Here is a 25,645-nt window from a genome sequence, read left to right on the forward strand (position 1 = left end):
TATAAAAAAACAAGCTGAGCAAGCCAGGGGAAGCAAGCCAGTAAGTAACATCCCCCCATGGCCTCTGCATCAGCTCCTGCTTCCTGACCTGCTTGAGTTCCAGTCCTGACTTCCTCTGGTGATGAACAGCAGTGTGGAAGTGTAAGCTGAATAAATCCTTTCCTCCCCAACTTGCTTCTTGGTCATGATGTTTGTGCAGGAATAGAAGCCCTGACTAAGACACTGGCTATGTTAACAAACCCTCAGTACACTAAGACACTTAAGGAATTTAGATGACGAGCAACCGCATTAGAGGTAGAAGCAGCTTCGTAGGAACTAGATTAAAACACAATCACAAAAATAAAGCTCAGGAAACTGTTTTGAGTGTCTCAACACTGTTCTCTGCCTACACTCCTCAGGGACTTTATCTCCACTTTCCTCCACTGATGATGGACTTTTACATCAATGAAAAGTATGTGTCCTCCAAAAGTAGGCCTAAGTCTTAATCTGCATAATCTGTTTACGTCTTTATAGACAGTAAGTGCTGCATGCATTTGGCTTGGGCAAGGGGCATCTGGCCACTAGAAGAGTAACTCAACTAGTTGTTGTATTGGCTCAGTATCAAATCAACAACATAACTACAACTAAAGTGATAGATGTGTTAAACACAATATTGTCTTAGTATAATACAAGTATAAAAATAACTTAAGATCAAGAAAATCAAAAAGAAATGCTCAAAGTTTGGAGCGATTGCTTTTGCAGTAACTATCAAAGAGCTTCCAAAAGCTAAGGACATGACCCACTTCTCCAAATATGACTAAAGTAAAGTATACATCTAAGTGTCCAAACCTTGCATACTGAGCTGAATGGCCCTGCGGAGATCGGCTTCTTCATCCTCCATGTCGATTTCCTGGCGACTTATGGCTAGAGCTCTCTGCAAATCATCCTCATCTTCATCAAACACCCCTGGCCCGTCAGCTGCCTCTAAGACTCGCTCCAGATCTGCTTTGAGGGCACTAAACAACAAATGAATTCATAACAATTACAGCCTAGTTTCTAAGAAACCCTGTCTCAAAAGAACAAAACAATGTGCATGACATTGTGTTCGCTTGTGTGTCTTGCACAATGTATGTGCAGCGCCTGAGGAGGCCAGAAGAGTTACAGAAGGCTGTGCGTGAGCTGGGTGCTGAGAACCAAACTTAAGTCCTCTAGAAAGTAGCCAGTCCTCTTAGCCACTGAGCCACCTCTTCAGCCCCTTACTCTACAACTTTAGATAAAGTTTAATAAACATGAAGGCACTTACAAATGAAAGATTTTAAATCAAAAACATGCTCTAGCAGATGAGGTCTAGCAACAACAAAATTCCTGAAATACATTAGGTTGTGATAAAAACTTGGGCCAAAGACAGAATGTCAAGTCTGGTAACTGGGCCACTTAATGAGACCTGTTCAATGCTAGAGTATATGCATAAAATTCAGGATTAGAGCCAAAACACTACAAATAATAATATGACACCAAATCATTTTGGCTGGGGGAAATATGTTCTGGAGATGAAGCACAGTAGGCAGTATATTCGCGTAACATACACAAACCCCTGGGTTCAGATTCCATCACCATAAATAAAATAACATGGGGGTACGCACATATGTAATCCCAACCAGCGCTACTTGAGATTTTATTTCAAAAAGCAAATAAATACAGAGGCTCCTCAAATAGTATGTGAACATGTCCCACTACACTTTAAGCACATCAGACTTGTAGACTAGTGCTACTCAGAGCAAAGCTTCTTTTTTGCAGCCATTGTTCTTGGTTTCCCAGCAGAACTAAATAGTAAGATCTAATTGGCGGTGATGTTGGTCATGGACCACTTTGGCTACATAACAGAGAAACCAAACTGGAACTAAGCTGGAAGCTTCCACCTTGCTGACACGCTTTCATAGTGCTGGAAGATTCTTTGCAGGCTGCCAGAGAAGACAAATCATTAATAGTCTTAATCAGCCCCTAGGTGTCACGATATAATTGTCTTTTGCTAGACAACAGTGGCATGACTATTATGGGGCAACCAACCACTTCTTTATATTATATTTATTTGAGGCAGTAGCTCTCCATTATCTAGCTCTGGCTGTCCTGGAACTTAGTATATAGACCTGGTTGGCTTCAAACTCACAGAGATCTACCTGCTTTTGCCTCTTAAGTGCTGGGATTAAAAGTGTGTACCACCAGGCCCGGCCCAACCATTTTTTTATTTGTATTTGAGAGCCACTTCACATTAGGTAGTTCATGCCTGGTACCAAAAGCCTGGTCAAAACCCCATGACTGTGTTTGTGGGGGAGACTACTCCTAAACGGACATGTCAATCACCCTTCTAAATACATTTACCTACAGGTTAATGCTTGGTCAGAAAAGCTGCCCACTCCCCTGGCAAATAGCAGAACTGTTCAAAGTGCTTGAGAGTAAGTGACTGTTAAATGCCCAGACTTAAATGGGACATCTATACCATCCCTCTAAGGCTCAAGGGACTTCACAAAAGAGGGAGAAGAAAGGATGTAAGAGAGGAGATTAGAAAGAATGCTGTGACATGCTAGCTGACTTCTGACTACAATGTGGCTGTTGCTCTAATAAACTGACAGAAAACCTGCACAAGATCTGTCCACCAACATTCTAGTATGGATAGGGAGAACTCAGAGGCCCAGTCCCTAGCTGAAGATCTGTGGCTGCTAAGACACGGGGAGCAATCTTTCTTCAATGGTACAACCGCTGGGAGGGTGTCCATGTAAGCAAACCTAATTAAACTCAGTGAGTCAGAAGAGAAAAACAAAGGGAAGGAGGAGGGAGAGGAAAAGGAAGAAAAGGAGGAAGAGGAAGGGGAGGAGGAAGAGGAAGAGGAAGGGGAGGAAGAAGAGGAAGAAGAAGAGAAGGAGGAGAAGGAGGAGAAATGAACATAGGGAGGGGACCTGTTGGAAAGAAAAAGGGATTCAGAGGGAACAGACAGGGGATAAAAGTGGGTAATGAGGGATAACATAATAAAACTATTTATATACATGTATAAAATTGTCAAATATTTAAAATAAAATAACATACATCAAAGTCTTGAACTCCCTGTCCTCCATCCAAGTGTGTCTACATAATTAAATAAAATGATTTAATTAAAAATTAAATGTCTTAATAAATAAAAACAGGGGGTTGAGCATAACTGAGTAGAACATTTGCCCAGTGTGAACACGAGGTTGATCCCCTGCACTACAAAAGAAATGCCCAAAATAATAATTACCCAAATCACTGATGGTAAAATGATCACACAGTAAATGTAAGTTAAGTGCAGAGGCCGGGGGATGGCTCAGGGGTTCATATACTTCCTGCTCTCCAAAGAGCCACGTTCAGTTCCCAGCACTCACATCATGAGCTCGGTCATCTGCATGTACACAGAGACACGAGGAATGGAAGCATGAACATTTAACTCTTCTAACGGTGTGCTGTATTATACATTCCACACTAATGCACAGTTTTACCTCTGTTCTTTCAGATGTGCTAGTTCTTCTCCAATAAGTTTTGGTCGATGCATCTGTTGGACCTTGATCATCTGCAAAAGTTGGTCAGCCTCACAATCTGGCAGATCACCCTTAACAACAAATATAGAATAACCTAAAAAGAGGCAAAAACAAACTAAAACAACCAGTAAGAAATTCAAACTTGTTTGAAATGATAGCTGTCAGAAAGAGCACAGTAGGAAAAAAAAGAAAAGACCTGATTTAGTGACAACTCTCACTTGGATTAGGAAGGAAATCTACAGAAGTCACACAGAATCTTGGGCCTCACTTTTCTCATCTCTAAGCCTCAGGGCCTACAAGAAACAAAGGCAGTCTACAAGGGCCCTAGGAGGGCAGAGCCTGAACATGATCTACCTGCTGAAAGGGTAAAGGAGGATCCAGAATTGACTGCCTGCCTGCCTAGCTCTGCCACTCGCCAGTGCCACAAGGTCTGTCTACTATCTCACCCATCTCTGTTGGTATCATTTGTTGAACAGGGATAAAGGAGCCTTCCTCAGATGGCCGGTGTGAAGACACATTTGGTTAGTTCAAGGACTGATAACATGGATAAAATAAATCACTGGAATACATGCTGGAAATGGCACCCTGCTCCCTGCCCCATACATATAGGCCTTCTAACCGAAAACAGGAGCTGAGAAGCCAGTACCCTAAATCTACTTAGTGTGCCCTGTGTTTTAGGAAAAAAAAATACACTGGTACAAAGCAATATTTAATAAATACATACCTAATAAGCTAAGTTTTCTTAACCACAACTAAATTTTAATTTTATTTAACATTTTCTGCCATTGATTTTTCTTGTACTTCAATGAAACAAAGAATGAGAGGGCTATTCACTAAAAACAACATGTTTAACATTTTTTAAGGACAAGCTTATTCAGAGTTCAGGTGTCTTAATGTGTTTTCTGCTAACAAAACTGTTTCTGAACCCTAGAATCAGCATGGCAGCTCAGTATGGTACCTACTGAACATGTCCTGAAGAAAAGATACTCTGCCTTATGCAAACAACACAGTAATTCTGGATTTTATTTAAGACTTTGGAATTTATTTTGGGTGTACTAGGAAACCTCTAACTAATACAAGGGTATGACATGATACACATTTTATTTTTAAAAAGCACTCTTGTCTACTTTATCAATATAACATATAGAAACCAGGGTGCAAGAATGATTCTTACTGAAATGGAAACATGAGAGAAAGCACATAAAAGACAAATAAAACCAGCCAACCAAACAATAATCATGGAAGCTAAGTCTTAGTGGCTGGTGGGATTGTTCAGAGGGTTAACAGCCCTCGCTGCTCTTTCAGAGGATTTACATTGGGTTCCTAGCACTTGTAAGGTAGCTTACAACCGCCTGTAGCTCCAGTTCCAAGGGATCTGATGATGCCCTTCTCTGGCCTCCATGGGCACCAGGAACACACATAAATAAAACACTCATACACGTTAAATATAAAATTAAACATTTTAAATGTGTTTTGTGGACCTGTTTGATTTGAAATCTTCCTGGGCCACCACTCAAAGGTGTTCCAAAGGAATGTCTAGGCTGAAGAGAAAAGTCTGGGAATTCAGTGTACAGATCACAGCCTGTGATTAAAGCAATGAAATGGCACATAAGGAAGAAGCTGAACTGAACCCAGCTTGGCCCAAAGCTAGACACTGGAGAAGAATGATCCTCAAAAGGAACCTGAAAGCAGCAACTGGTGACAGGAGATGCCCACATGTAACACCACTGTGTCAGCTTCAAGGACAGAAGAGATCCAAGCACTGATCCCTAACACGGTTAAGATCACCCAAGGACAAGCAATACCAAGTGCCACACATTCCCAAAGCAGCTTGAGTATAGTCAAGTATCTGCATCTCAGGTCTAGTCACTAGAGCATCTAGTGGTCAGAGGAAATGTGCCCAAGAAAAAAAACCAAGATGTGGTAAACAGGCAAATGACCCAATATCCTCCGTGAAAAGACACTACCAAATACATCAAAGGCAAAAAATAGAGACAAGGAAACTTATAAGTAGATTTAGTGAAAAAACAAACAACTAACCCAATACAATTATTGAACTTGATTTCAACTCAGACTGAAGTGTGAAAGAAATCAGAGATGAGGGGCAAGGGACTTAACCCCTGGGGACCTGTGCCATCACAGCTCTGTGGACGGCCAGCTGGGGAGACAGAACAGAGTGCAGTCCTGCTTCACATATGCACAGTGGGGATTTCCCCCCATCACCACAAAATACAACACTTTTAGGTGTAATTACAGTTCCACAGTGTATGTTTTTAGTAAATAAATAATAGAATTCACTTTTAGAGCCTTTTATCATGAAAGCAATTTACAGAGAAAAAGGGAGAAGGAACAGGAAGTAGACAAGGTATAAAGGAACAGGCACGAGGGGAAGGGTGAGAGGCACATCACTTCCCTCCTTTGATAGTTGTTTTAACTTTGGGTGGGTTGTTTGTTTTTTAATAAGAAGTTTGTTGTGCTCTGTTTAGACTGGATACAATCAACTACCTCATCAAATATAGGAAATCTAAGAATTGAATTCCGGCACTGGCAATGTAGAAGTCACCCCGATATTGAGAAGAGAGACTTCTGGAGGTCACTGGCTTGCAGCGACCCACGTGGAATGAGTTCAACAGACAAAGCACTAGAGATAATCCTACTGAGAAAATGTTAGACGAGCAAGACACTAACGCTTCCGAGTCTCGAGACGCTCTAGTTTTAATCAGTGGAGGCCGAGAGCTTTTTACCCATGCATCGGCTTTTTTTAAGGGAGTGGGAGGGATGTTCGACCCAGGAGAGCATTAACCCAAAACTGAACGTGGACTCGACGGGAGCCACAGGGATACACAGGCATACACGGAGGGACCGGTCTTACATGAAGGGCCAGGTCCTTCTATTTTAATAGGCTCAAACCACAAGATACAGAAGCAAGGTGAGAAATTTGCTACTGGAAAGAGAATTCTCTCTTTATGTTCACAGTAGAATACAAGAGAAAGCCATAAATAATAGCAATGTGTAACAAAAAGAGAGCTAAGTTGGGAAATAACTACCAAGACATCATTTGAAACCTGTAAGCACAAAATGATAACCAACATATTTTACCTCAGTTTGAAACCATGTTCAGCTGCTATGGTACAGGAATGTCTAGGGTCAAGACCTAGCTTACCTACGCTCAAGACTCTTGTTATTTAGGAATGATGGGGAGAGACAGGAAAGAAGCATTTGAATGACAATATCAGGAGTTGGAGAAATGGTTCAGAGTTAAGAGCACTGGCTGCTCTTGCAGAGGTCCCAGGTTCCAGTCCTAGCACCCATATGGTGACTCACAACTGTCTGTGAATCCAGTTCCAGGAGTCCCAAAACTCTTCCAGCCTCTTTGAGAACTGTATGCCTGTAGTGCACACAGAATCATGCAGGCAAAACATCTTACCACATAAAATACATTTTTAAAAATCTTGAAAAAAGAAAACAATTACTGGGTATGGTGGCACATGCCTTTAAACCTAGCACTTGGGAGACAGAGGCAGGCAGATCTCCGAGTTGGAGGCCAGCCTGGTCTACAGAGTGAGTTCCAGGACAGTCAGGGCTCTTTTACATAGAGAAACCCTGTCTCAAAAACAAACAAACAAACTCAAAACAAACAAAACACCGTGAAGACTGTAAGAGGAGGAGTCCTGGATCTCATGGTAACTTCAGAGCCTGGTCAGAGCAGCAGAATGTCATAGAGGTAGAAGGTGATGGTCAAAGACTGCGATGCTCATGACTAGAATTTGACGGTAGATATAGTCATTGGAAATGGCAAGACAAGAGTGAAGAAAATGGTCTTTGAAACAGGAATAGTTACTGGTGTGGAAATGACTAAGAATTTAAAGAAAAGAGACAGATAACCAGACATCCAAAGTCTCCAATTAAAAGGGCAGCTCACAGATGACTGTACAGACAGGGCGTGGCTAATCCAGAGGAGGCAACTCAAAGGCACTGGGGTCCACAGAGAGAACCATGACTGAAAATGAGTCAACAGGAAGGGAAGGAGCATGGTCCTCCTATCAGCCCTGTGATGTGGAGGATACAAAAGCAAAAGATAGCACTTAAGAATGGAAAGGAAGCCAGGCAGTGGCGGCGCACGCCTTCAATCCCAGCACTTGGGAGGCAGAGGCAGGCGGATTTCTGAGTTCGAGGCCAGACTGGTCTACAGAGTGAGTTCCAGGACAGCCAGGGCTATACAGAGAAACCCTGTCTCGAAACCCCCCCGAAAAAAAAAAAAAAAAAAGAATAGAAAGGAGGCCCCAGGCTCAGGGGATGTCTCAATGCAGGGAGCACTCACACAGAACTGTGCCACCCAAACCACAGCCAGAGATCAGTACTGTTTCACTCACAGATCTGAGATCAGTACTGTCACAGTCACAAATCTGAGATCAGCACAGTGACGATCAAAAATCATGACTCAGTTTTTATTTAAGCTACTTTTAAAGATAACATTTTTGGTATTATTTACCTTCTTGCTGTAATTGAGCCAAGAATAGTGCGAGGTATGTATCTGATATTAATTCTGGACCCGTCAACAGAGAATTCAAGTTAAACCACTAGGGGAAAAAAAAAATCAGTATTTAAGTTAATGAACATTATATATAAAAATGATTTCTCGTGTTAAGTATATATATAACCCACCAAAATTTAATAAGATAATCTAAATAACAGAAATATATCTGGGAATTTTTAAAGTACTAAATACTGTGACTTAAAAAAAATAAATGCTGAACACTTGTCACTATTAAATGCTTTTCTAAAAACAAGTTTTTAACAATAAATTAAGGCATTAACCTGAACTTCTAAAAGGAGAGTAGCTGACAGTCAGTATCTTAAGATGCCTGTTTGATAGCTGTAACTAAGTGGTTTCACACCATCAGGCCAACACACAGACCCGTGTCACACTGACAGATGATAGCTGTAACTAAGTGGATTCACACCATCAGGCCAGCACACAGACCCGTGTCACACTGACAGATGATAGCTGTAACTAAGTGGTTTCACACCATCAGGCCAGCACACAGACCCGTGTCACACTGACAGATGATAGCTGTAACTAAGTGGTTTCACACCATCAGGCCAGCACAAAGACCCATGTCACAGACAGATGATAGCTGTAACTAAGTGGTTTCACACCATCAAGCCAGCACACAGACCTGTGTCACACTGACAGACAAAAAAAGGACAGCAGCACACTTTTTCATTTGGCCAAAAGATTCCAACTTCTAAAAGGTAGACACTCTAAGAAGAAAATTTATGACCAGCACTTCATTCTAACAAGACCTCTAAGCTATTGCTACATGTGATTAACAGCATTAAGTCACAACCTCAGAGATGTCCTAACTTAAAAAGGTTCCAAAGTCATGCTCAATTCCACGTATAACTAAGGGCTCTTCCTGGATTTTGATACCAGCCAGAGTACTTTCTCCAATCATTCCTTTCTTTACACAGGGACCAGAGCTGGCCTTAGAACTCATGGACCAGGCAAGCCCCTGCCTCCTGACTGCTGGAATTAAAGGTGTGTGACATCACATCCAGCTAAAACTCTGTTCTTAAACAAGAATATGACTCAGAACCAAGGACCAATATACATATTCAGCCATCTTTGTACCTGTCAGAGAGAAACTAGTTCAAAATGTTAAAAATCCAAGAAAGAGCTAAAAATTTTAAAAGATCAAAACAATGTTTCCCTATTTCTACGAAGTTTTTCTGAGTTTTACATTCCCAGACCGTAAAACTCCAGTGATTACTTGGTACAGGAAAATAACGCTGGGTCATAATTTTCTAAAAGCAAAAATAAACCCTCAATGGCTACAATGGAAGAGGGCAGAGAAGTTAAACGAAGCTGACCCTGGGCTTTTGAAGAAATGCCTCCTGTTCCAGTTAGGCTCTGCCACCATCCACACAGCCCTTCCCCAGTTCTCTACGCACCTTACAGAGAACCTAAAGACTGCTTTTCCCTTATTCTTTTGGAGCAGGAGATGGAGCCTTAGGACCTTGTGCTTATCACAAGTATATCTCCTGTCAATGATCTACATCACCAATCACTGACGACTGGCTACTTCCAGGTGGCTAAATTAAAAGTTAACAGTACGGATTACTTTAAAAAAATTTTAAAAGGGGGGGCGGAGAACACAGCAAATTAAATCAATATACATATATACATGCAATATATATGTTGATTTAACTCAGTGTATTTCTTTTTAATTAATTAATTTTATGTGTATGTATGTGCATCATGTGTGTGCTTGGTGCCCAGAGGCACCACTTTCATAGAGCTGGAATTATAGACAGTTGTAAGCCACCATGTGGGTGTTGGGAACCAAACCCAGGTCCTCTGAGAGAGCAGTAAAGTCATACCTGCTGAGCCACATCTCCAGGTTCAATGTACTGTTTCTTATGTAACTTACTGTTGGATTTTTAAACACAGGGTCTCATTTTGCAGCCTTGGTTGGGCTCACAGAAATCTATCTCCCTGTCCCTGCTGGGATTAAAGGTGTGCACTACCACACTCGACATTTTGTTTTGGTTTGGTTTTTGTTTTTTCGAGACAGAGTTTCTCTGTGTAGCCCTGGCTGTCCTGGAACTCACTCTGCAGACCAGGCTGGCCTCGAACTCAGAAATCCGCCTGCCTCTGCCTCCCAAGTGCTGGGATTAAAGGCGTGTGCCACCACTGCCCGGTGACATTTTTCTTCTTAGTTAAAAAACAGCTTTATTGGGGCACAACTGACATGAAATAGACTGCCTTCCCTGTCCCCCATCTCTCTTGAGGGTTTCATGATGTAGTCCAGGCTGGCCTCAAGGTCTTCCTAGGTCACTGGGATAAATTAAACATACTTATAGCACCATTTTAAAAAAAATCTCTATTATCTGCATTATTAACCCATCAACATGACCAAGAGAGGGAGCATAGTCAGAGTCCCATCTCCGGGTCCCTCTGGGCCTTTCTCTCATGTGCCGTCTCCCCACCTCCAGCCTACACAAGCACTATCAGTCTACTTTCTGTCACTAGGGCTTAGCTCCCATTTTTGATACTCATCCACACTGCGTGTATACTAGCAGTTCATTCCCCTTGACTGTATAAGCTGGTTCTTAATAACCCTCAGCAAGGTCTAACATTCTAACAAGAACTTTATGTGACTATATACCGATGTATGGACTGCCAGACAGTGGAATCGCCTGAAGAAGCCCATCCCAGTAATGCCAACTTCTACATGTCTTGTTGTTCCTGACATGATCTCGGGCTTTGTGATAGTTCTGTGCTAAACACAAATCGTCACACAAAAACAAATGTACAGTAACCACATATGCAGTGTTTTGAATACAGAATCCTCATTATGATAGAACATATATGGGTTTATTTTAAAAATCTGAAGAGAAACTGATTATCTTCTCTTAAGCTAGCAAATTTCTCTCTCTCTTTTTTTTTTTTTTTTTGGTTTTTCGAGACAGGGTTTCTCTGTATAGCCCTGGCTGTCCTGGAACTCACTCTGTAGACCAGGCTGGCCTCGAACTCAGAAATCCACCTGTCTCTGACTCCCAAGTGCTGGGATTAAAGGCGTGCGCCACCACTGTCCGGCAATTTTTATCTCTTGAATTGAGTCCAGACTTAGGTAGAGTGCACAGGATCTGGGGCTTCATTCCAAAGACACCAATCTCAAACTTTAGTTTCAAGCAGAGTACAGAGTGTAATAAAAGGACAAGAAAATAGAAGATATATTACCTGTTTTCCTAATTTTCTAACTGTAAACCAATGTTCTTTATAATTGCATATAAAGGATCTTTCATTTCTAGAAAAAACCAAAACATATACTGTTAAGTTGGGATAGTAGAGATATATACTAGCAGGTACTATAAAATTTCTATCATTTAGGATGTAGTTATACTTAATTATTTATTTTAAAAAAATATAAATCACATAACTATGCATTTTCCACAGGAGCTTAGTGATGTTAAGCCCAAAACCCTCCACACCACTCAGGTCAGGGCCACCACCAACACTGAATGAAGGCACCAAGAAGGTGACAGAGTGAAAACCAATGGTATCAAATACAGAATCAAAGCAAAGACATTCACGATGAATTTGTCCTCATTCAGAAATTACAGCTTTAAAAATCAAATTTAAATAAAGAAATGAAGGAAAAAAACTCTTACATAGGATCAATTCTGAGCCTCTGGTACTCTGGACTGTTGAATAGGATTAGTTCTAAACCCCAAACTTTCAAGGCATTGCTTATAACCTGTCAAAAGAAAAAGAACAACTTTTCATGAGCTAAACCTTCAAGTTCAAGTTTAAGTAGCAAAGCCACATTGTGTAACCAACTATATTTTATATATAAAATTTGAGGATATAGTTTTTAAAAGTCTTGTCCCACCAGGCAGTGATGGCACATGCCTTTAATCCCAGCACTTGGGAGGCAGAGCCAGGCAGATCTCTGAGTTTGAGGTCAGCCTGGTCTACAGAGTGAGTTCCAGGACAGCCAGGGCTACACAGAGAAACCCTGTCTCGAAAAACCAAAAAAAAAAAGTTTTGTCCCTGTGATACTCCACTAAATCCATAAATATATACATGTGAACTCAGTTTTATTTCATTCCAAGTTTTAAAGATTTATTGTTTTATTATTTTTATCTAAGTGTGTCTGAGTGAGTTCAGGCCATTGTATCAGCATCAGGTGTCCATATACTGGAGTTATAGGCAGTTGTAAGCAGTCTAATATACATGCCGGGAACTGAAGTGGTCTTCTTCTGAAATACCATTAAGCATCTTAAATGGGAAGCCATCTCTCCAGCCCCTCACATCCATTTTGAAAGAGTGCTTTTCCATACTAGGTTTCTGAAAACTGTCAGAAAACCACAGAATTTGTAGAGAACACTGTCTCAAGCATCTAGAAGCACATTCCACACTGTGGGTACTGTTTGTAACACTATTCCACTACGCACACTCACTACCTGCAAAGGCAGTGACCAAGGAGATATAGTAAATAAATTCTCTCTAGGGGTTAAAAAGAAAGGTTTGGGCGCTGGGGAGATGACTGTGGTCAACAGTCCATACTGTTCTTACAAAACCCAAGCTCAGTTCCCAGCACCCACGTCAGGCCTCTCGACCACCTGTAATGTCAACTGCAGGCTCCAGTGCCCTCTTCCCTCCTCCACAGACAGGAGCACTCATGTGCACACAGCCACACATAGGCACATACTGTATACAAATAATTTTTAAAATAAATCTTTAAAAAGAAGATTTGATATATTTTAAACTTCCAGAGTCATGAAAGACAATCAAACCTGATGATAGCAAGCTGAAAAAAAAGCGAGAGAAATTAAGACAACATTCCAACTGTTATCCCAGGAAGGCAACAAAGAAACACGTACAACTCAGACCAAATGCAAGTGTAAGAGAGCAGAAATGTAAGCATGTCACACACAAAAAACGCCGGGGTTGTGCCAACTCTCACCTCTGCTCTCAGCTCAGGCCCACTGGACCTCACAATGTCACAAGTGAGATCCTGGGTGGAAATGCTAGAGAATGAGGACTCTAGAAGGGTGGCATAGAAGGAATGTATAAAGAAAGACACTTGCATAAGTAGATCTCTCAAAAGACAGATTCAGAAAGAATTTGGACAACCCTCACATCATCAGAATGAACTTCACAAATACCCATATAAAGTCAGGCATGGTTGCCATGACTTCAATCTCAACACCTGGGATGCCGAAGCAGGACTTTGGAAAGTTCAAGGCCATGTTAGGCTAAAGAAGGACACGCACACACGTGTGTGCATATGTATATGTATACATACATATGTATGTAAAACCACAGGGCTAGAGTTTTTTTCTAGAGTAGAATACTTGTCTAGTATGTGACAAGACCTTAAATATCATCCCCAGCACTATAAAGAATAAACCAACACAGAATTAAAATAGAACCTAAGGTACTGGGATGTGGCTCAGAGACAGAGTTTGAGCCCAGCACAGGCAAGGCCTTGAGGCCAGTCTCAGTACCACCCTCCCAAAGGGCTGCAACCTGCACTATAGCAACCCAATCCTGGAGGGCGATTTAAATAGGAGACTGCAAGACACCGCAATTTCTCGGATATACCAGAGAAGGGAAGTCTGAAGCACTGTAATTTGTTAGAGTCATTAGCACCTACATGTAAATTAAGCAATCTCTCAGAAAGTAATTTTTAAAGGTCCCATTCTAAACTGACTGTGGTAGCACACACCTATAATTTCAGTCTGGAGACACAGGGGAAGACCATCACAAGTCTCAGACCAGCAAGACTACATAGCAAGAACCCACCTGTCCTAAGCATGTGAGCCACTAAAGCCGGTCTAAAGTGAAGAGGCTACTGTCCTGTTCATCTCTGTATGTGAAGCACTCTGATCTTCTGTAAACACAGTTCACAGAAGGAGCTGCTGAAGCCTCCATTGTTACATAAAAAGCCGTGTCACACCATGCCACACCAACCACACACTGAGCCTAAGCACAAGTGGGGCTAAAGATGAGGCAGCACTTCACTCTGGACTACTTACTTGAATAGAGAAAAAGCCGCTGTCATCCATATTTCCAGAAGGCTGCTGTTCAATTTTCATGGACAGTTGTGGGCAGAGGGGAATGGGAAAAGGATTAAAATTAGTGTGCACACTTAAAAGAACACGCTGTACAGTCCCATTTACCAAGTGAGGAGTAGAGTTATAATTAACAAGTCAGACTCCTGGGGGAGAATGGCTCATCCTCCTCTAAAGAGCACCCGCATTTCCAAAATAAAATGGGACTTAGTGAGTCTGAAATCAGTACCTGTAAAAATGTGCGGTAGTCTTCACTAGTGACCCCTCCTTCTGCCATTCTCAGCCTTTCCTCTTCATCGAGCTGGTGTGCGATTGAGGAGAGCTCCACAGGGCTAAAATACTCTCCTTGTAATAGGTTATTCAGGCAATGCTGAGCACAAAGCGAGCCTTCTTGCTAGTGTTGCCAAGAGAAAAAATTCAAATGTCATCAAGCGGATCTGTATGATATCTTCTAAAAAATGCAATTACTAACTTTTTAATGCAGTCAAAACCAATCTTGTAAGCCCTATGCAAACCTCATCTCACAAGTACGTGCATTTTCCTTGCCCATGTGTATTCTTTTTTTTTTTTTTTTTTCCTTCGAGACAGGGTTTCTCTGTGTAACCCTGGCTGTCCTGGAACTCACCCTGTAGACCAGGCTGGCCTCAAACTCAGAAATCTGCCTGCCTCTGCCTCCCAAGTGCTGGGATTAAAGGTGTGCACCACCACCGCCTGGCCGCCCATGTGTATTCTACAGCTACTTAACTATAGGGACAAAAACGAAGAATGATTTACAATATAATTCACCTATCCAATCTCATATAAGCCTAAATATTAACCTATAAAAACATTTAGCCTTTGAATTTTTCAGTACCTATTGGAATTTATCTTTGGAGATTCCACAGTAAATTACTACTGCCAAAAGAGAACATAAACCCCTAGAACATTCGTTCTTTTAACAAGATGGTTGCTATTTGACCTTAAAAGCCTGTCCTTTCAAATTCAAGAACTAGGTGAGAACAATTCTGTCTCATTGTAAGTTAAGGCCCACAGTTCTACAGCTGAGGCTCTCATCAGCCAACTCTGCAGGTTCCTTATAACATGGAGAAGAGAAAAACAGTCCCAAGCTGGGAAAGTCCATGTCCACGAGTGGACAAACTTGTAAGAGGAAGTGCAGGCAAGTTCAGCTCCCTAAGGGGTCATTAACATTCTCCTCATGAAGGGTAGGCACAATGCCCCATGGGCCAGAGGCTTCTTGCACAGGCTAGCTGACTTGCATATACAACTGGCACGCAGCCCGGCTCTATATCCAGACTGCCCAGCACTGGGCAGCTTGCTTGTCACTCTCCTGGATCAACAGAATTGCTTTCCTAAGCTATAGACAAAGAAGGGAGACACATGAGTAGATGAGTCCTGTGGACACAGACCCTAAGCCTGCCTTTCTGGAAGGCAAAGGCAGATGGGTGAACTCTTTCTTCTGTTAACTCTGGCCTTCTATATGGCCAAAGAGGCCTACTGAACTCAACCTGCCTGACAACATGCCTCCTGGTCTGAGCTATGTCACATGGCAAACGATAACTCCAAAGAGCACCTGCAAGATGCATTTCCCCCCTGATGAATCACTCCTAGAGGAACAAATGAAATTGCTGAAGTGAATACAGTACACATGTCTGCTAGGGAATAAGAAAGCAGAGTTCAGAGAATTTGAGTCTGACAGAGCTAGAACAACTCATCTTCAGAATTCTTTGCCTTTGCCTTGTTTTTCTTCTAATGTTGATCTACTTCCACTCAATACTGCCTACCAAGAGGTAAGGACAGACAGATGTTCTACTTGTATTCTAGTGGAAACGTAAATCATCTCATGAGATACTCGAGTAGCTAAAAGACACAAACAGATGCTCACATTCACTAGTCATCACGGAAATGTATATCAGAACCACAACACGGGGGAAGAGACGGCTCGGCTCAGAAGGTAATGGTGCCTGCTGTTAAGCCTCAAATACTACTGTAGAAAGAAAGAAAGAACTGACTCCTGAGTTCCCGTCCCGAGCCCCACCTGCACTCCTAGCCACATGTATGCCTGCACTCACATGCACGCCACACAAACAATAAATTTTAAATATTACACTTATTGATTGATTGGAGGGAATGCAGGATGATAGAGGACATCTTACAGAATTCAATTTTCTCCTTCTACAGTGTGTGTCCCAAGGATCCAACTCAAGATTACAAGGCTTGGCAGCAAGTGCCTTTACTTGTTGAGTTATCCTGTCAGCCCCTAAAAAATGTTTTTGTTGTTTTTGAGACAAAGTCTCACTTAGCAGCTCTGGCTAGCCTAGAACTCACTATGTAAACCAGGACAGCCTCAAATTCATAGAAATCTGTTTGCTTCTGACTCGGATTAGAGGTGTACATCACGGTAATGGCTATTCTTGGTTGTAAACTTGATTATATCTGGAATGGACTATAATCCAGAATTGCAGGGCTCACCTGTGATCCAGATCTTGAGGCTGAAAGACACAAGTTTCTGACCTGGATCTTGACATGGAGATTTTGGGGCATAGTGGCCATGAAAAGCTTAGGCCCAGGCAAGGTAGTACACATCTTTAATCCCAGGAGACTGAGGCAAGATCTCTGAGTTCAAGGTCAACCTGGGACAAACCAAGTCCCAGATCCAGGTGTAGTGGTACACACCTTAAACCTGGGCCACACCTTCTGCTGGAGGCCTACATAAAGACACTGGAACAAGGAAGATTCATTCTTCACCTGCTTGCACCTACTTGCCAGCACATCTGTTGGAATCCACCTCTGCAGAAGACTAGCTGAAACAACCAGCCTCGTGGGACTGAGCAAGTACTAGATTCTTGGACTTCCCATTCATAGCTGACCATTGTTGGGCTAGTTGGACTACAGACTGTAAGTCATCACAATAAATTCCCTTAATATAGAGACATTCCCTAAGTTCTGTGACTCCAGAGAACCCTGACTAATACAAACACCACACCTACCTAACAAAAAAAGTACTTTTACAAAAGCAACACTCACATGTTGTTACTATATGCAGTCTCCAGAACAGCTATTAAGTGGGAGGTTTAGAATGACAGAAAACCATTGTTACAGGAGTGGAGTAAGTATAAATTAGTGAAACCACCCTACAACAATCCTCAGCCACTACCAAAGCTTAACAGCTGTGTGCTGTGATTAGACACATACACTGCAAACATACTCACTAAAGCACTACTTAAAAGCTTTCCAAACTGGAAAGCACCCAAAGACAGCTTAGAACACAGAATTACATTAACATAAGGATGCTATATAAGAATAAAAGTAAATTAAATACAAGTAACTGTAACAATATGGACGAATCTCTCAAATACTGCTAAAAAGTAAACACACAAGACTCAAAAGAGCAGACACGAGAGCTAAGGATGTAGTCAGTCTGTACAAGGACCTGGGTTTAATCCCCAACACTGCCACCGCCAGTTAAAGACAAGACACAGTGCAGAATGGGACAGGTGAGAGAGCCTAGAGGACTGAGTCCTATCCCTGGAGCTGACTCAAAAGTGAAGAAAATTCCATAAAGTTTCCCTTTGATCTCTATACATATACACTGGTATGTGTGTCCACTCACAACATATATCACGCAGAGATACACAGTAATAAAAAATTTAAGTGCATGACATTTTTTTCTTTTTATTTTCTTTCCCTTCTCTGTGTAGACCAGGCTGGCCTCAAACTCAGAGATTCACCTGCCTCAGCCTCCCAAGTGCTGGGATTAAAGGCTTATATGGTTTTCTTACGAGAGCTTTAAATAGGGAAACTTAATTTCAGACTATGAAGTTAGATTGTCCTTGTAGAAGTAAGCACTGAGGAAGAGCTGGTTTCTGGAAGAAAGGATAAGGGATAAGGGATAGAGGATTCTAGGAAACAGTCTGTGACTTTACCTAAGGGCTGTTTCCATGTGTGCTCCCTTGACTGCATCTTCTCCTAATTTGTGTGTTCTTGTATATGAAATGAAATGTTTGACTTAAAACATTCAGATACGAGGGCCAGGCATGGCAGTAAACAACTTTAATCCCAGTACTCAGGACGCTGAGGCAGGTCTATACCAGTGAGTTCCTGGCCTGTTACCTACATAGTGAGACCTTGTCTCAAAAAGAAAAGAAATCAACAGATATCTAACAAAGTAACCAGACGCTCAATTTGGGGGAACAGTTATGACTCCTCATTCCTAAGCAATATGCTAAGTAATATGCTTCAATGTGGAGTTCATAAACTATGGTCAGCACGTTTTTAAAAGATATTTTTATGTGTATAGGTGTTTTGCTTGTATGTATGCCGGTGCCATGTACATGCCTGCTGTTCATGGAGGCCAAAAGAGGGTGTTAGACCGTCTGAGGCTGGAGTTGCAGACAGTCCAGTCGTAAGTCCTCCTAAGCGTGCTGGGGATCCTGGGTCCTCTGAAGAGCAGCAGCCAGTGTCATCATCACCAAGGACCCATTTCTAGCTCCTGGTCACCATGTTTAACATCCAGCAATAATGGCATCCAATTTTTTGATAAAACATTCTTGCTATTAAAAATTTGGATTTGGAGGCTGGAGAGATGGCTCAGGAGTTAAGAACACTTGATATTCTTGCAAAGGACCTAGGTTTGGTTCCCAGAATGTACAGGAGAGCTCACAACCAGCCAATAATTGAAGTTCTAAAGGATCTGGAGCCCTCTCCTGGCTTCCTCGGGCACTGTATGCGCATGGTGCACTTTGATTCTCGAAGGCACTCTTACACATAAAAATAATTAAATCTTTACAAAATCAAAAGTACCTATCTCATTATGCCCAGTTCATATGGTACTAGGGACAGATAAAACGTATGCTTTACTCATGCTAGGCAAGCACTCTACCGCATGTGCTACGTTCACAGTCTCTAAAACAAGTGGCTTTTTTATTATGAAAAATAAGCGCTTAAAATCAAACCATGACCAAGTAAAATGGTACTACCACAGGAAGTATGTTTTAAATTTCTAATATGATTAATGGAAGGAAACAACAAATTGTTCAAATCAATTTAAAAATCATATTGCCACAGACTGTCAAATTCTACACGAACCAAAAAACGTGTCTCCATCTCTCTCCACCTCTGGCTATGCATTTTTCTGTCTTATTGCCACCCCTCAAGTTAATCCTGTTAGCTCCTTTGTTTGCTTGTTTGTTTGTTTGTTTTTCAAGACAGGGTTTCTCTGTATAGCTCTGGCTGTCCTGGAACTCACTCTGCAGACCAGGCTGGCCTCAGAAAACCACCTGCCTCTGCCTCCCAAGTGCTGGGATTAAAGGCGTGCGCCACCACTGCCCAGCTCTTTCTAATCAAGGTTTAGCTCTTTCTAATCAAGGTTTTACCCCAACAGGGAACTGGCAAAATGGCTCAGCAGGAAAAGGTGCTTGCTGAGACCATGCAGACCCAAGTTCAATCCCCAGGACCCACACAGGGAGAGGAGAGGACCAACCCTCACTAAACTGTCCTTTGACTTCCACACGTACACTGTGGAATGCATGGAGCAACCCCCTACATGCATATGCAATAAAATATAATAAAACACTTTTGTATTTCACAAGAGGAAGAGAAACTCTCTTTGCTATTAAAATTCTACAATTTGGGGTCCATATTTTACTATGTTGGGCTCAGAAGTTGAACACACTACACTTCCACTCTACCAAGATAGTTACAAAATCACAAAAGGAAACCGCAACCAAGCCTGCTCGCTTCTGCCTCCCAAGTACTAGGATTAAAGGCGTGTGCTACCCTGCCTGGCTGACAACTGCTTTGATATTCTAACTTAATAGTAAGTATTCAAAGGGAAGTGGATGATGTCTTCTCTAGTTAATTTACTGGTTAAAGGGAAATTATGGAAGGGAAAAGAATTCTCTGGAAAACAGTAATTATGCTAAATATTCCCGGTATGGCCTCTTATATGACTAATAACCTAGAGCTACAGGTACATTCTCTTGAAATATGCTATGACTTCATTAAGCGTTGACTTGCTACATATATTTAAGTTGATGATAAAGGCAAATGTACTCTCCATGACTCGGGGGATGCCTCAAGACAGTAGGGTGCTTGCCATACTGGCTTTAGGATCTGAGTTTAATCCCCAGAACCCTCATTTAAAAAGCCATGCATGGTGGTACCCATTTATAACTAACTACAGCTCTGAGGAGGTCAAAATGGGCAGATTCCTGGAGGCCATAAATTAGCCTACTTATGAGGAACACCACCAAGGTTGTCCTCCTGCCTCTAAATACATATGCACATGTACACCCTACACACACACACACACACACACACACACACACACCACAACGGTAAAGATACTTCTCAAGCATTTATTAAGTATATACACCTGCTGATAACTGAATGACTTCTGGGTAAGCAGATATGTGTGTATCTGCGGATGCATGTTTGTATACATATATGTTCTCATACGTATGTGTACACGTAGATGTATACATACGTGTGCTAAAGGTCCAAGTCAGATGTCTTCCTCAGTTGCTCTCCACCTTATTTTTTGAGATAGTATCTCACTGAGCCTAGAGCTCACTGACTCAGCTAGACTGGCTGGTCGGCAACCAGAAACACACCTGGCTCCATTCCCTGCCTCAAGTACTGCGGGTACAAACACACCCTGGGATCTGAACTCAGGCTGTCAGGTTTACACAGCAAGCACTTACCAGCTGAGGCGTCTCCTCAGCCTGAGTAAGTTCTTGTTAGCCTAGCATTTTGAATACACTGGTTCAGTAGTTACCTTCACTGAAATCTGCTCAAATGAGGAACAATCAATACTGTCAAGAAGGTTTTGTGGGAGATGGAGAGACGGCTCAGCAGTTAAGAATACTGGTTGCTTTGCCAGAGGACCTAGGTTCAATTCCTAACATCCACGTGGCTACTTGCAAGCTTCTGTAACTCCAGTTCCAGGGGAATCTTCTGGCGTTAGTGGGCACTAGGAACACACAGTGCACAGACAGACACAATAGCAAACACCAAAACAATTTGTGTTTTGTTTGTTTGTTTTTCATGACAGTTTCACTGTATAGCACTGTCTGTCCTAAAACTCTCTGTAGACCAGGCTGGCCTTGAACTCACAAAAGATTCCCCTGCCTCTACCTCCCGAGTGCTAGGATTAAAGGTGAGTGCTAAAATTAAAGGCATACGACCACTGCCAGCCAAAAATAGTTTTTTTAAATGCATTGTTTAAATGTTCTACGTTAAGTTTCAATCCCAGGACAAGTGGCTGAGGTACCTATTTAACATACCAAACTGGACCTGGCTTCCAGGTCCTCCCAGCATCCCTCAGTTCTTACCTGTTGCAGGATATGGCTGGTATACCTGGCTCTCTACCCTGAACTCTCCAGATCATGGACTATGCTCCCCTAGTGGCCCGTGCCTATGTTATCCATACATTCTGGTTACCAGCCCTCTTTTGCATCCTTTTGCACCTTTGGCCTCCTGACTGCTGAACTTCGTTCCCCTCTCCCTGTGTAGCTGAGGGTCATGCCCACTCTGGACTCTACCAAATAAGTCTGCCCCTGGCTACTTTCTCCCACATCATTTTTTTTTTTGGATGATTTATTTACATTTCCTATGTTGTCCCCTTACCCCATCCCCCACCACCCCCTCGGAACCCCCAATCCCCTCGCCCCTCCTCCTTCTTCTCTGTGGATGTAACCTCTATCTACCCCCCCACTCCCACCTCCCCACCCTCAAAATTCCCACCCCCTGGGGCATCCAGCCTTCATGAGGTCAAGGTTCTCTTCTTCCACCTATGCCCAGCAGGGCCCTCCACTTTTACATATTCAGCTGAAGCCCTGGATCCCCCCCAAGTGCTCCCAGGCTGGTGGTTTAGACCCTGGGAGCTGCTCCCACATCATTTTAATAAACTCTCTCCTCCATCGTGCCTAGGAGAAGTCATGTCATTTCTATTTCTTTTTCCTTCACCCTAGAGATGACTCAGTGAGTAAAGGGGTTTGCTGTGATAGCCTGAGACACCTGGAACCCACACCAAGTTGGAAAGAGACTCTTCCTTGAACACCACACAAGCACATATACAAAATCAGTAACTTTTTTTTTTAAAGAATGCATGGCAGGAGTCTCATGAAACAGTGTATAAAGTGTTCAAAGTATAACATGTTTAAAATGGGTTTTATTCCAAAGCCTTTGTAAAATTAAAGTCATGGCACATGGTCATAATCTCAGACAGCACTCAGGAGGCAGAGACAGGAGGATGGAGAGTCTGGGGCCAGTTTGGACTACAAGAAATCTTGTCACACACTAACTTGTACCAGCTCCAAAACACTCAGAAATGTCTTCTTAAGAGCACTTCATTTAGCCGGGCGGTGATGGTGCACGCCTTTAATCCCAGCACTTGGGAGACTTGGGAGGCAAAGGCAGGTAGTTTCTGAGTTCATGGCCAGCCTGGTCTACAGAGTGAGTTCCAGGGCAGCCAGGACTACAGAGAGAAACCCTGTCTCGAAAAAAAAAAAAAAACAAAAAAAACAAAAAAAAAAAAAAAGCACTTCATTTAACAATTTCCTTTGATTTACATCATTTTTGTCTTTCTTTTAACGTACATGGACTTTAAACGCTTTAAATGCTCCAAGTGACAAAAACAAAGGCCCTTTGCGCCAACGAAATAATAGTCTCAGCTAGCAACCCTCTCCAAACCTAAAATGATTATGAAACACGGTATCATGCCAAAATTGTCCGAGGAACACCCAAATGACTTGATAATTGTATGTGAGCATAGACCAGTTTCTCAAGATGTCACAACAATACTTTTAAGCGTAGTCACTTAGGAATTAAGGTGAGGAAGAAAGACTAGCCAAATCACACAGTAGAAAGATTCTAATCTATCCATAATACCTAAAAACAAAGCTGGCCTCCTGGTCCGGAAAATTGGGAGAGCAACCCAAACATCCCGTAATAAAAACTCTTATGACGACTTCCCTTCGGGGTTTCCTACTTTACTTCCTAAGTGTCAGGCCCTTCACGGGGAGAGCCACGGTCACAACTGCAGAAGGACGTGGGATAGATCATCAAGATCTAAATGCATGGGACATTCCATTATAGAACTGAGTTGAGAGAGAAAGTTGGTTCTGCCAGAGGATAGGTTAGGGGGCGTGGGTGGAGTTAGGAAGGGTCCGGCAGGTGTGAAAAGGCGACTCGCTACACTAGACCCTAGGAGAGAAGATAGAAGAAAGCCGAAAAGGCGTGGCAAGGGAACAAGGCATCCCCGCGCTAATCCTCCGGGCGAAGCCCCCCGAAATGCCCAGGTTACCCGCCCGGTCTTCTAGGGCGAGGGTGCCGGGGACGCATGCGGGAGGCTTCACGAGCGGAGCCAAGGGGAGAAGGCAGGAAGCACCCCTCACCCAGCCAGGTCGGGATGGGGGCGTTCGGGCCCCGCCTGAGTTCCTGAAGTGGCGACGCTGCTCCCCACGCCCGCCGCCGAGCCGCGGACGGCTCCCCACCGAACGCCCACACTCACTTTCTCGTGGAAGATGGACTCCATGTTTATTTGTCTGGAGCCAACGGCCCCGGCGCGGAGCAGCCCCCTCCAGCAGCTCCGCCCCCGGCCCCACCCCTCCGCCCCGGCCCGCCCCGCCCTACCCACGTGCCTCCCGCCAACCAATCACTACTGCGGGCGCACGTCACGCGGCACGCGTGCCAGGGAGCACGGGACACGTGACCTGGGCGGCGCTGGTCCTCCCGCGGCGTGTGTGATGCTGCGGCGCCGCCTACTGTGCGGAGGAACTTCTCTACGCAGGACAATCTTGTGATTCTAGGGTTCTAGATGAGAATCCTCGCAGCCAGGTTTTAGGTTCTTTTTTTTTTTTTCCAATCTCAACCTTCATTGGTACTTACGGCTCAACTTCATGTAATACCTCCTCGCCCACTGAAAAACCTCATTCCAAAAAGGCATTCTCCCAATACCTAGTATTTGTGTAAAAACTATAGCTAATATTTAGTTAGGGCTGACTTACAATAGCCCGCTTCTAAGTGAAATTTAATACGGAATTTTTGATGTGCGTGTCTGATGTAATATACAAATGAAGAAATGGAGGCACGAAGAAATTAGAACAGCACAGAGTCCAACATAGTTGCCTGTTGGAATGAATACCAGGTCCCATGGTAAATGCTCAATCTCTGGATGAGGAAGTGGGGAAATGAAAAGTCCAACAAAATATTGAGTGTCTTGCGCCGGGGGTGGGGGGTGGGGGTGGGGGTGGGGGTGGGGAGGAGACTGACAAAGATTAAGCGCTGGTTGAGCGCAGATCTTGTATGGTGGAACCATTTTAGGTTCTTCAAAGTCAGCAAAGAAACTGGGTACAAAGGCTCATTCTCCTAATTCTTGCATCTGAAGGTAGAGGAATGCGTATACTGTGTTGGAGGACAGCTGGACTATGCCAGTCTGTAGCCACGGTTACATAGGACGATACTGCCCGCCACCTCCCCACCAAAAAAAAAAAAAAAAAAAAAAAAAAAAGCTACAGGAAGTTAAAGATTTTTTTTAAAACTAGAGACATAGGGTCAAATTAGGATTTTAGAGGATCACTGGTGAACAGAATGCTTGAAAGAAAGGCATTTGGGGAGAAATGAGACTATGGTGGTCAGGACTCCAGTAGTGATTTGAGAATGGAGAGAGACCACTTTGAAGTTTTAGGACACAGACTCAGACTTTGGTGGGGAACTGGGGTGGAATGGGGGTATTATTAGGAAAGACTTGTGGGTTTCCGCTGTAGGTACCAACTAAAGCAGAAGTGATACTCCAACGAGAAATGAGCAGAATGAGCAAGGACTGGGGAAGAGAAGACACAGGTTTAATTTTGGGAAGAGTGAGCTTAAATGTCTGTGCAACATAAAGGTGCTTTTGTCGAGTAATAGATGTCAGGCCTGGAGTTTACAGAGACTGTTTTGAGCTGTGTGGTGAGATTCGTTGCTATTTAGAAGGTAACTGAAGGGCTGGAGAGATGGTTAAGAGCATTTGCTGCTTCTCGTGTAGAGGACCTGGGTTTGATTCTCAGAATCCACATAGAGGCTCACAGCAGCTGGTAACCCCAGGTTCAGGGGATCTGTTGCTTCTGCAACATGCCTAGTATGCACAGTGCTGTGAATATATACATGTAGGCAAGCACTCATACACATAAAATATAAAGGAAAAAACAGAACAAAAGATAACTAAAATCATAAAGACTGAGTGTAATCTTAGAGAAAAGGGAGAGACTGAAAAGAGGATGGAGAATGCTGGTGAATGTTCTAACGTGGAAGACCCAGGAGACAATGCTGCCAGGAAGTCCAGGAGCATAAAAACTCACAAGAGACTGCTCTGTTTTGTTGTTGAAATCTTTTTTTGTGAGACAAGTTCAAGAAAAGAAGGGACGTGAGAGGCAAGAAAGTGAAGACTGCCAGCGAAGACCAGCTAGCTAATCAAAGGAGGTGTCTTATTATTTGTTGAATATTTTGTATGCAATTTCCTCTTGAGATAAAACAAGACATAGAGCTGTCCA

The 25,645-nt window shown here is 42.9% G+C and overlaps 1 protein-coding gene across 3 annotated transcripts in view; it reads right to left on the minus strand.

Moving 5' to 3' along the window:
• Nucleotides 1-23,748, minus strand: part of Atxn3 (ataxin 3) — a 38,168-nt gene extending 14,420 nt beyond the window's left edge. The window contains exons 1-8 of one of the 3 annotated variants that reach the window (XM_028777292.1): nt 23,626-23,748; nt 14,344-14,508; nt 14,079-14,123; nt 11,706-11,791; nt 11,275-11,341; nt 8,020-8,107; nt 3,489-3,621; nt 829-995 (exon numbers count right to left, since the gene is read on the minus strand). In XM_028777292.1, coding sequence (XP_028633125.1) covers nt 829-995; nt 3,489-3,621; nt 8,020-8,107; nt 11,275-11,341; nt 11,706-11,791; nt 14,079-14,123; nt 14,344-14,508; nt 23,626-23,649 — 775 coding nt within the window. In that variant the 5' untranslated portion in view covers nt 23,650-23,748. The remainder of the gene's footprint in view (nt 1-828; nt 996-3,488; nt 3,622-8,019; nt 8,108-11,274; nt 11,342-11,705; nt 11,792-14,078; nt 14,124-14,343; nt 14,509-23,625) is intronic. The other 2 variants (XM_028777293.1, XM_028777294.1) reach the window with 2 other exon arrangements.
• Nucleotides 23,749-25,645: the final 1,897 nt, after the last annotated feature.

Source organism: Grammomys surdaster, unplaced genomic scaffold, assembly GCF_004785775.1.
Source record: "Grammomys surdaster isolate TR1022 unplaced genomic scaffold, NIH_TR_1.0 279, whole genome shotgun sequence".
Classification (NCBI taxonomy): Eukaryota; Metazoa; Chordata; class Mammalia; order Rodentia; family Muridae; genus Grammomys; species Grammomys surdaster.